Source organism: Urtica dioica, chromosome 12, assembly GCF_054948205.1.
Source record: "Urtica dioica subsp. dioica isolate 48M chromosome 12, U.dioica_male_clone48M_v1_H2, whole genome shotgun sequence".
Lineage (NCBI taxonomy): Eukaryota > Viridiplantae > Streptophyta > Magnoliopsida > Rosales > Urticaceae > Urtica > Urtica dioica.
In genome coordinates this window covers 11,320,324-11,330,203 of record NC_142767.1, presented here as the reverse complement: position 1 = coordinate 11,330,203, position 9,880 = coordinate 11,320,324, and the positions used below count along the sequence as shown (strand labels likewise).

The 9,880-nt window shown below is 36.4% G+C and overlaps 2 protein-coding genes across 2 annotated transcripts; one reads left to right on the top strand and one right to left on the bottom strand.

Annotated features, from left to right (window-relative positions):
* The first annotated feature begins 451 nt into the window (after positions 1 to 451).
* Positions 452 to 1,123, top strand: LOC149379110 (uncharacterized). The gene has a single exon (XM_089603956.1). The coding sequence runs from the start codon at positions 452 to 454 to the stop codon at positions 1,121 to 1,123; it is 672 nt and encodes a 223-aa protein (XP_089460082.1).
* A 5,305-nt stretch (positions 1,124 to 6,428) lies between these two features.
* Positions 6,429 to 8,976, bottom strand: LOC149379109 (Papain family cysteine protease). The gene is made up of 4 exons (XM_089602710.1): positions 8,436 to 8,976; positions 7,779 to 7,898; positions 7,442 to 7,685; positions 6,429 to 6,858 (listed from the first exon to the last, which is right to left on the bottom strand). Exons 1-4 carry the CDS (start codon positions 8,946 to 8,948, stop codon positions 6,584 to 6,586), a joined length of 1,152 nt encoding a protein of 383 aa, XP_089458836.1. The 5' UTR covers positions 8,949 to 8,976; the 3' UTR covers positions 6,429 to 6,583.
* Positions 8,977 to 9,880: the final 904 nt, after the last annotated feature.

The following is a 9,880-nucleotide window of genomic DNA, read 5'->3' as shown; positions in this document are numbered from 1 at the left end:
AACAGCGACGATGATTGCTCGTCTTCTTTTCTTCTTGGCCTTTTCATTGACTTGGTCAATTTTGACGTGGCTTGCCTTCATGGCACTTTTGTAAATATTGACTTACGGTCTTTGTTAGTTGTTTAAGTAACTGATGTGCTTGTAATTTATTGTTACATTGAATACAATCTTTATTTCCTTTTCTTCCCCAATTCTTGCAACTCTCTCTATCCGAGCTAGGTTTCAAGATGGTATCAGAGCGCTCTGCGCAACTCTACATCTGATTCTGATTGTCCATCCTCGTCTCAGCTTCTCCAGCTTTCATCTTCATCAATTGTTCAATGGCGAATCTTGGAGGAACGACGAATCTTGGAGGAACGCAAACAGAGGAATCTGCGATGGGAATCACAACGACGCGTTCAATCGTTGATGAGACGCTTGATCCGTACTTTCTTCATCATTTCGATTCAACATGATTGACTCTGGTTACGAAGGTGATGGATGGCACTCCTGGAGCCCTTCTATGAAGATCGCGCTTTCAGTGAAGAATAAGCTTTGCTTCATCGACGGAACAATTCCGAAACCAAATGGCTCAGATATGAATCACCTCACAGCTTGGAAGAGAAACAACAATATGGTAGTATCTTGGATTCTTAATTCAGTTTCTAAGGAAATATTCTCCAGCGTGCAATATGGAGAATCAGCGAAGGAGATCTGGGAGGATCTTGAAGAAATATTCCAACAATCCAACGTACCTCGGATTTTTCAGCTGCGAATAGATATCATGTATCTTATTCAAGATCAGAACACAGTCGGTGTTTACTTCATAAAATTGAAGACCTTATATGAAGAGCTCAACAATTTCAAGCTAACCCGCGCTTGTACCTGTGGAGGATCGAAGGTGTTGCTCGATTTCATTAAGAGCAAATACATCATGAAGTTCCTCATGAGATTGAATGAGTCTTTCACAACTGTTCATGGACAAGTCTTGATGATGGATCATTTGCCTCCAGTCAACAACGTCATCTCTATGGTGTCACAAGAAGAAAAACAACGATCCAGTGGAGCAGATGTTCTTGGTGCACAAGACCTATCTGGATCGGTGGCTATGGCAATCAAGGAAGACCAGAGGAAGTGTTGGTGATTAATTCACCCTAATAACCGTGCGAAAATTAATTATGCTACTCAAAAGCTAATTAAGGTGGTTATTAAACAAGAATCTAGATTTACTTGTGTGCACTATTAAAGTATGAGAGCGAGCAAGCAATCGATAAAATTTCAGATTAAGTTCTAGAGACGCTTACTCGTTGGGTTCACGAACTGAATTTTCAAGTTTTGACAAATCCGTCTTTAGTCTTTATAAGATTACTCCTTCGTGTTGTTTATGAAACTTCAGGATAACTTCAAGCCGCACCGTGTTTATGGGATTGGAATCACGGAGTTCTGAGGGGAAGGGAGAGAGAGAAATTTTCGTCCACCACAGAGAGGGAATGGACGAAATTTTTCCTTTATTTTTGGATGATTTTTGTTCAACCCTATACCCCCTATTTATAGTGGTAGAATGGAGAAGTTTTAGGAAACCCTAGTCTCCAATCGATCAACCGTCAGATCTTTATTTAAATTCCTACTTTCTCTCTTAACTCTCAGATCATAATCTAGGATATATTATTCCATAATATCTTCCTTTAAATAAGGAATCTATTTAATAAGGCAATATTTTATTCCCTTTTAAATAGTGAGATAATACCAAATCTAATATTATCTCCTAGATATTAGAAATTTAAATAGAGAGAGAATAAAGACAAATATCTTATTTCCTTTTAAATATTATTCTCTCTTTATTTAAATCATCAAAGAGAAAAATTGGGCGATTTCCCAATACATCCACTATGGGTATTTTGAATTTTATGTATCCATGAGCAAAAGATTTCGTTTTTGGGCGTTTTCCCAATATACCCACTGCGGGTATGGACGAATTAATTGCTTCTCCATGGGCCAAGGAATTTCGAATTTTGCAATGTCCATAAGGCCCAACTCAAAATTCAATTAATTATTTATGTGATCCAACAATAAATAATTAATTCCACTATAAATAGGTAATTCGACAAATAAACAAATTTCCAAATGTATACTGCTAATCATATTACAACATGTGAGATTATAATAATAAAATCTTTATTATTAGAAAGTTCCTATTCGTCTTTACCGAAGCCGAATCGAGGACTATGGACCTAGTAGTTGAAGCTTAACGAATCCGATCAAAAAGACGAAATAGTCATTTCTCTTTTTCGATCGATTCATCTAATCTTAGTCAATACTCCACCGTGTAAGCTAAGACTGAACTCTCCTTTAATACTAGAATTATATTACTCATCGTGACGAGTGTCCACTGATATAGTCAGTACGTGATTAAGATCCTCCAGGTTCAACCCGTATCGAGAAGAGGTCAATTATTTCATTATACCTTTCTCATACTTATGAGCCCTAAGCATTGTTGCTTCCCCAGCAAAAGATTCTCTCGAACGTTACTTACTTCGAGAGTGCACGCAATCTATCGGTTCTGAAATCAACCCTTAAGTGATAGAACGTTTACCTTCTTTCAGGATGGCTGGATTCCGTATCTGTGAAACATTTCCCTTCTCCGATCAAGTCCCGAGTTCCCAAAACATCTGTTTATGCAACCTCAATTGGTCTGTAACGTGATGAATCAAAGAACTAAGTAACAAGACCTAGAAGTCCATGAACACTTCAGGATTTAGATCAAGTCTCACTGTGACCATCATAGTGACCCTGGTTGGTGCGTCGTAACGGTCCTTACACGACACATCCATAACCAAAGTTTGTCTGGATCGTACACTTACCACAAGTGTAGAATGCTCCCACTAAGTGATCAAACTTCACTTGTGTTCCACATATGTGACTTCGGATACAGCTACCCAGGCTTTATCAGTCACCGGCCTTGTTTTAGTTCACCGCCCGAGCTCAGGTGCCTATCACGTGACTCAGTTTAATACGAAGACTAAAGATTGATGAATGTTTGTTGTAACTATTTGCCATAGTAGATAACGCTTTCAATTCAAATAGATTATAAATGTCAAACCTTTATTTTATTAATATTTCAGCGAAAATTACAAATAAATCTTCTCGTGGGCAAGAATTCCTAACAGGAAGATCATCAAGAAAATCCGTCCTTTTTGCACACATTGCATGAAGGAAGGACACACAATCGACAAATATTACAAGCTACATGGTTTCCCACCTGGATACAAATCAAAATTCAAAAACCAAGCCAATGCAGTTGAAGGATCTTAAGTTCAGAATCAATCTGGCTCATCTATGGTCCCTAACCTCACCACTGAGCAAGTTCATCACCTAATCCACATGTTGTCTAACTCGCTCACTACCACTCATGGAGCTAGAGCTTCAAATGACTTCAATGTGGCCTCATTCGCATCCAGTTTTTACTATTATAACAACAGTTAAGATCTTTCTTCCTCTCCAAATAATTCTTAGATAATTGACTTTGGTGCTTCTAAACATATTTGTTCTAATCTTTCTTTATTCCACAATATGAAAAACTTGCATAATTTCACTGTACTTTACCTAACCAGGTGGTTATATATGTGTGCATAAATGTGGAGACATTCGCATCAGTGCCACATTTGTTCTTAAGAATGTTTATGCATTCTAGGTTTTAAGTTCAATTTACTATCCGTGAGTGCTTTTACCTCAGATTGAATGCGCTGCAGGGGTCACTTCAACCGAGCGTACAATGTTTGCATCAAGCTTGGGTAATTTAAGTTGGTAGGAAGTAAAAGCGTAAGAGTACCACCCTCTTGATATACGTTCGGTCACATTAAATACAAATATTAAAACACGGTTGTTAACATCGAAATATATCCAGCTCGTGACACAAGTGTCACTAAGTGCATCCAGTTCGTGACGCCTGGAAAAGTCGCGAACATAACAAAAAATCTCCATTTTTTTGGCAAACTAATCACTCACAAATGCATTAGAACCTATTTCAAAATGAATCAAAAACAATTAAACTTGTTCTTATTTGTTACAGGGCGAAGTTACAAAATATGTTTGAAGAAGTTTTGGATCTTGGATTTGCATGAAGAAGAACCTTAGACCTTGAAGTTTTGAAGAATAACTTTGGATTTGCAGTAAACAAACCGTCATTTGGATTTGCAGGAAAAAATGTGTTTCATATGGGTTTAGCATTATTGCAAAATGGGTTTAAACTGTGTTTAGGAAACAAACCATCGGCGAGCTAGATTCCGGCGACCCACGTGAAGAAGGACTCCGACGACCGTCGTGAAGAAACTCTGGCGACCCACAGGCGGAGAAGACCTTGCATTCTGAAGAAAAAATCGGCAACCCAAGCTATGTATTCTGAAGAAAAAAAATGGACAACAAAGTGTGTGTGTTGAGGGAGTGTTATTCATTAATGGGTAGAGGGTAATTGTAAAAAAATTAAATTCTCTCACCTACTTGTAATACTATTTTTTGTCAATTTTTGAGTTTTGGGTTATATATGATAAGTCACACTCATTAAGTATTATTCGTGTCAATATCCTAGACTTTTATGCTCCACTAATTTAACACCATTGTTTTAAAAACAAACGGCCGTTAAAAAAGGAGCAACCATGTTCTATTAGATTCTGAATTAAATCACTTAAATTGGTCGACTAATGTAAAAAATTAATATAAGTGGAATTAAAAATACTAAACCTATGATCATTTATATATTAAAAAATATGTCTTGTATGGTTTCGTTGGTTTCCCTATTTGGTGATACATTGTTTAAATTCGATCTTACACAAAATATCATGCTCCGGAATATTTTCTGAAACACTAATTAATTTACATCTTAATAACCATGGTCACTATAAATATTTGTACAATGCTCCTAGAATTCTCTTTACACACGACGAACATTTGTTTAAAGGTCTGGTATTTTGTGTAGTATGTAGGTGTGATACTTCATTCTTTGGTGAATGTGTGCAAATTATAGCTATATGTATGTTGAGTTAAGCACAAATACTAAAGTGATTTATGCAGGGACGAAGGCAGAAATTTAAATTAGGGGGAAGTTAATATGCAAAAAAAAAAAAAAAAAAGGTTCGAGGGGGTTAATATGTAAAAATTTATGAAAAATGTGCAAAAATAAATTGAGGGGGGCTTAAGTGTAGATTTGTCCTTGGATTTATGTATGGAGTTTGTAACCATGATTTATTTTGATTGATTCGAAAGACTACATTTAAAAACATCCCGAGCAAAACTTACTATATCTACGTGAATTGTATCCTCGGTCGCTTTAAATTATTATGCACTATAGTAGAATTTCTATTGCGTAGTCGGAGGGATTTATGCGAAAAAATTGTGTTTGATTTCCGGAATATATGTATCAAACGAAGTGAGATTCCGTTGTAAAATCTAATTTTTGTAGTACTAAAAATGATGCAATTTTTTTTTTTAACTGATCAACGGAGTAGAGGTTAAGCATTTAGTTTAAGCTCCTACTAAATGTAAGTCTAAACAATATAGATTACAGTTCATAAATAAATATATAACCTAAATATTTATTGGATCCGCTATAATAACCTTATAAACATAATAAAATTACTATATAATTAACCTTTCGTAATACGCATATAAATACATATGGGATGCTCGAATTGTCCACACAATTACGCATCATCCGAGCGGATATATTTACCAAAAATTAGCTATTTACCAATTCACAATTTTTAATAGCTTAGTTACTTCAAAATTTGATATATTAACTAGCCCAAATAAATATTAAACGGTGTATCCGTAAAATCGGAATATGTTTTTTGTTAACATATATGCTTATAGTCAGAAAAGGAACGTTCTTAATATGATCTACTGATGATTTGAATTTTACATGCAAAAAATATATTCACTGTTACATTATCTAACCTATAAGAAAAATAACTTGTTAGATTTTTTTGCACAAATTTAAATTTGCTAATACCCGAACAAAGGTTTAGAACTTAGGATTATCTGCATGCAGTGATGTACACCGTCGGTGGTGAATTTAGTTGGAATAAAAATGTAAGGTTTTGTTTTGTCATAGAACAATTTTGTTTTGAGATATTCTTGATTACGTACTTCTTTTCCTTTATTGTGTACTTTTTATTTTATTGACAATGGGCTTTTAGATTTCTTAAAACTAGGGCAAATTGGGCTTTTAGATTAGAGTTACTGTTTTTAAATTCGGATGACTTTTTATTTTTATTTTTTTTATTCGGATGATTTTTGGATGCGATTAAACGCATATTATATATGTAGCATCTAATGACTTGAAAAGGTTCGGGGTGGATACGACAAAAATTTGTGTCACAACCAAAACCTTTATTTGTTAGCGACAAGGTTGTTATTCTTATTACTTTCGTTGGAAGTTCACCGCCAAAAAAAAAAAAAAAAGAGAAAATCTTCATTTTATATATAATGTCACTAACTTGTCTACAAGGTGTTACGCGTAACGAAGTGAAAAGAGATAAATAAGTAAACAGAACAAGCACACAGACACAGACGACCAAGCTATAGATTGAACAGAGCTTAATTATGTTGCTTATGAAGTGGCTCGAGTCAAAACAGCAGAGACCATGGTGTTGACACCGCACATGGCACGGCCACGGCACAGCCTGTAGTATCCATTCTCTCCCCACTTCTTTCCCCATGAGTTCTTGATGATCCAGTACGGCTGATTGCTGAACCTCAGCACCGAGAAGCCGTGGGCCCCATAGCCGACCAGCAACACTCCGTGGTCCAACCGCCGCTTCATGCATATCAGCGGGCACGACACTCCCCCGATGTACGTTTGCATGAACACAGCGTTCAGCCCAACTGTGTGCATTCACTCAATTAAATTATAAAGCAAAATCGAAATAGACACAAGTTTAGAAGAATCATAGTCTACAGAATTTATCGAATCTGACAAATATTTCTATTATTTTCAACTCTTATAACCAAAAAAGTAATCATAATCAAGCAACACAAGTTTTTCAGGAAACTTCAAGGTTGTATCCATTTTCGGCTTGTCGCAGGCTAAAGATATTAGAAAGTGTGTCCATTGATAAGAGCAGCGCATTTTTTCTATTAGTTAATGTTTACTATTTAATGCTAATAAAGGGAGCCAAAAATAAATTTTAAAAACAATTACTACAGCTCATACATTTATTAATTTTGTATTGTATAGAAGATGGCACTTAATTAGTACTAAATTTGCAAACAAACAAAAAAAAAATAAGGAAGAAGATCCATAAAATTTAATTAGTAAAATTAAAGTATACATATAAAAATTCAATTTTTCCTTGAGTTTGCTCAGGGAAGTTGTTCACAATCACAGAGAAAACACTTCTGCAATTTTATCCGGTACGATAAGCAGGGTTTTAGGCTTATGGAAGAGAGAGAGAGATATATAATATACCTGCAAGAGGACCGTGGTGGACAAGATGAGCCGCGATCTGGTTCTCATCCATAGCAACATTGGTGAAGTTGGCGACTCGGACGGCCACTTTGTCTCTGTCGAATCTGCATTTTCCCTTCTTTCCGGTGTAGGGGTACGAGGTCTCCTCTTCCACCCCGCCGGCTTCCATGACATACTTGTACGCGTTCGTCATCAAACCCCCCCGGCATCCGTTGTCACAGCTATCCTTCTCTTTCGCATCGCACTTCCCACACAAATATCGTACATTCTGTTAATTGTTTGTATAATATTGTTTTTTTTTTTTTGTAACTATGGAAGTGAATAGTGGAATGTTTACAGTGTGATCGCAGTCTATAAGCTGTTGTTCACTGAGGTTGAGGAGCTTCCCGGTTTTGATGAAATGTGCTCCTTCCATAGCCCCTGTCGTGCTGAATGCCCAGCATGATCCACATTTCCCCTGACCGATCAAATTCAGTCATAACACCATTGTATAACAATAAGCTAGCTCGATAATTATAATCTATCACTAAAAAATATGACGAGTTCCGATTACATAAAACAGAGTATCAGTTACTAATTACCCACACAACATGGATCCAGTTTTTTATAGGGCATCTCTTGGTATCCCTCCAATCAAGATAGGTCAATTTAATCATTTAATTTATTTTTGCATAAATATAAACTGATAATAAAATAAAATGCTTATTTTTATGAGGATCACAAAAGAAACACACCCAAAAAAAAAAAAAAGACAACCCCAAAAAAGGACGGAGCATGCTCGAGTGGCGGAGTTAGAAATTAAAGTCAGGGGCACAAATTTAAAAATTCATATAAATTTGGGGGTAAAAAGTGAAACATTTTAGGGTAAAATTTACAATTTTCAAAAATTCCAGGCCATTTGCCCACGTAACTCTGCCATGATACAGAGCCTGAGCTGAGCATATGCAAAAACAAAATTATATCAAATTCACAATCAAAATATGTAAAAGGTCACCTGCGACTTAACCTCAGTAACAGCCCCTTTCTCTCTCCAATCAAAGCTCTCCGGCAAGCTTCCTTTTGCAACCTCCATCTCCGACAGCAAACCGTTGCCGGCGCCGGGATGTCCCCTGAGGCCGGTGTACATGCGGTGAAACTCCTCCGGAGAGAGATCGGAGAAGGGCGTGACGCCGTGGACCGCCGTGGGGTCCAGCGCCTGGTGCTCCGCCGCCCTCGCCAGGTTCCGGGCGAATATCCCGAGCCGCCGCAAGTACTCCTCTCTGCTGCCGTATGACTTTCCGTACTCCTCCATGAACACCTGAAACTTCCTCTCCGCTCCCAACACTCCATTTTCGCCGTGATTGTGGTCTGTGACTTGGACTATGACGGGATCGTCGTGGACGCCGAGGGTCACTGCTGAGATCGCCGACAACAGTACGAAGGTTACGAAAGCAAATGTGCCTTTCATGATCACAGGGGTTAAGAAGAGTGGGTAGCTTTTGATCAATCGCTGTTCGTTCTTTTTCATGCGAAGTCTAATTTGAAAGAAGAGAATGACATTCATTCGGTCGAGCGGTATCATCGTAGTTTTATCGTGATCTATACGTACCGGTGGATCGCATGCAGGCACTCTTTGTCTAGGCATGCAACACGTAGAAAGATGCACTGATTTCGCACTGACACGTAGAAATACTTGGACATCAATTAACTTAAAATTTTAAATATTTACCCCCCGTCAATTTATTTTTTAAATTAACCTACTAAGTGAGCTTCTGGCTCCGTCCCTCCCTGACCCCTGAGTACTGGTATTTGTTATTAGACTTATTTTTCTAGTTATGCGAAATTTAATTGACGATAATTCTAAAAATATATCCTAACAAACACTATACCATCCAAAACCTTTGTTAGTTATTGATAAAAAAAAAAAAGAATTATAAACAAATTCAAGCCGTTGAGCATTAATTACCCGGAAGGGTAAGATGATGGTATTACTTTAAAATCAACTTACTACCGACTACAGTCTACAACCAATCAACAGTAGTCAACGAGTAGACAAAAATGAATGAGTCCAGTTCAGGTCAACCGAGTCAGATTGATGGATCAAGTGAACAACCCATCCATTGAAATTTTAATTTCCCTTTGGCATTAATTTAAATTAAAATATATAGCATCAACCCAAATTTTAAATATCGTTTCGAGCTTCTTGATTTACGAAAAATCGATACGTCGATGAAAAATCGAATAGAAAAATATAAAAAAAATGCAACTAATATACTATTTTTAAATGTTATTTTAGATTAAAAAAAACCGACAGAAAAAATATTGCATAATATATTAACAATGTACACATATATATATATATATATATATTTTTTTTTTTTCAATTTTAAATTTGTAAAATATATGATACTTAATATGATATTTATTTTAAAAGTTTATGGTACTATATATATATATACA

Bases quoted from the DNA above. Each gene is read 5' to 3' on its own strand.
- LOC149379109 (XM_089602710.1), bottom strand. From the start codon at position 8,948: ATGAAAAAGAACGAACAGCGATTGATCAAAAGCTACCCACTCTTCTTA. The intron at 7,686-7,778 runs GTAAACATTCCA...TTGTGTGGGAAG, and splicing joins TTATAGACTGCGATCACACT to TGCGATGCGAAAGAGAAGGA. The intron at 6,859-7,441 runs GTATATTATATA...GAATGCACACAG, and splicing joins CCACCACGGTCCTCTTGCAG to TTGGGCTGAACGCTGTGTTC.
- LOC149379110 (XM_089603956.1), top strand. From the start codon at position 452: ATGATTGACTCTGGTTACGAAGGTGATGGATGGCACTCCTGGAGCCCT.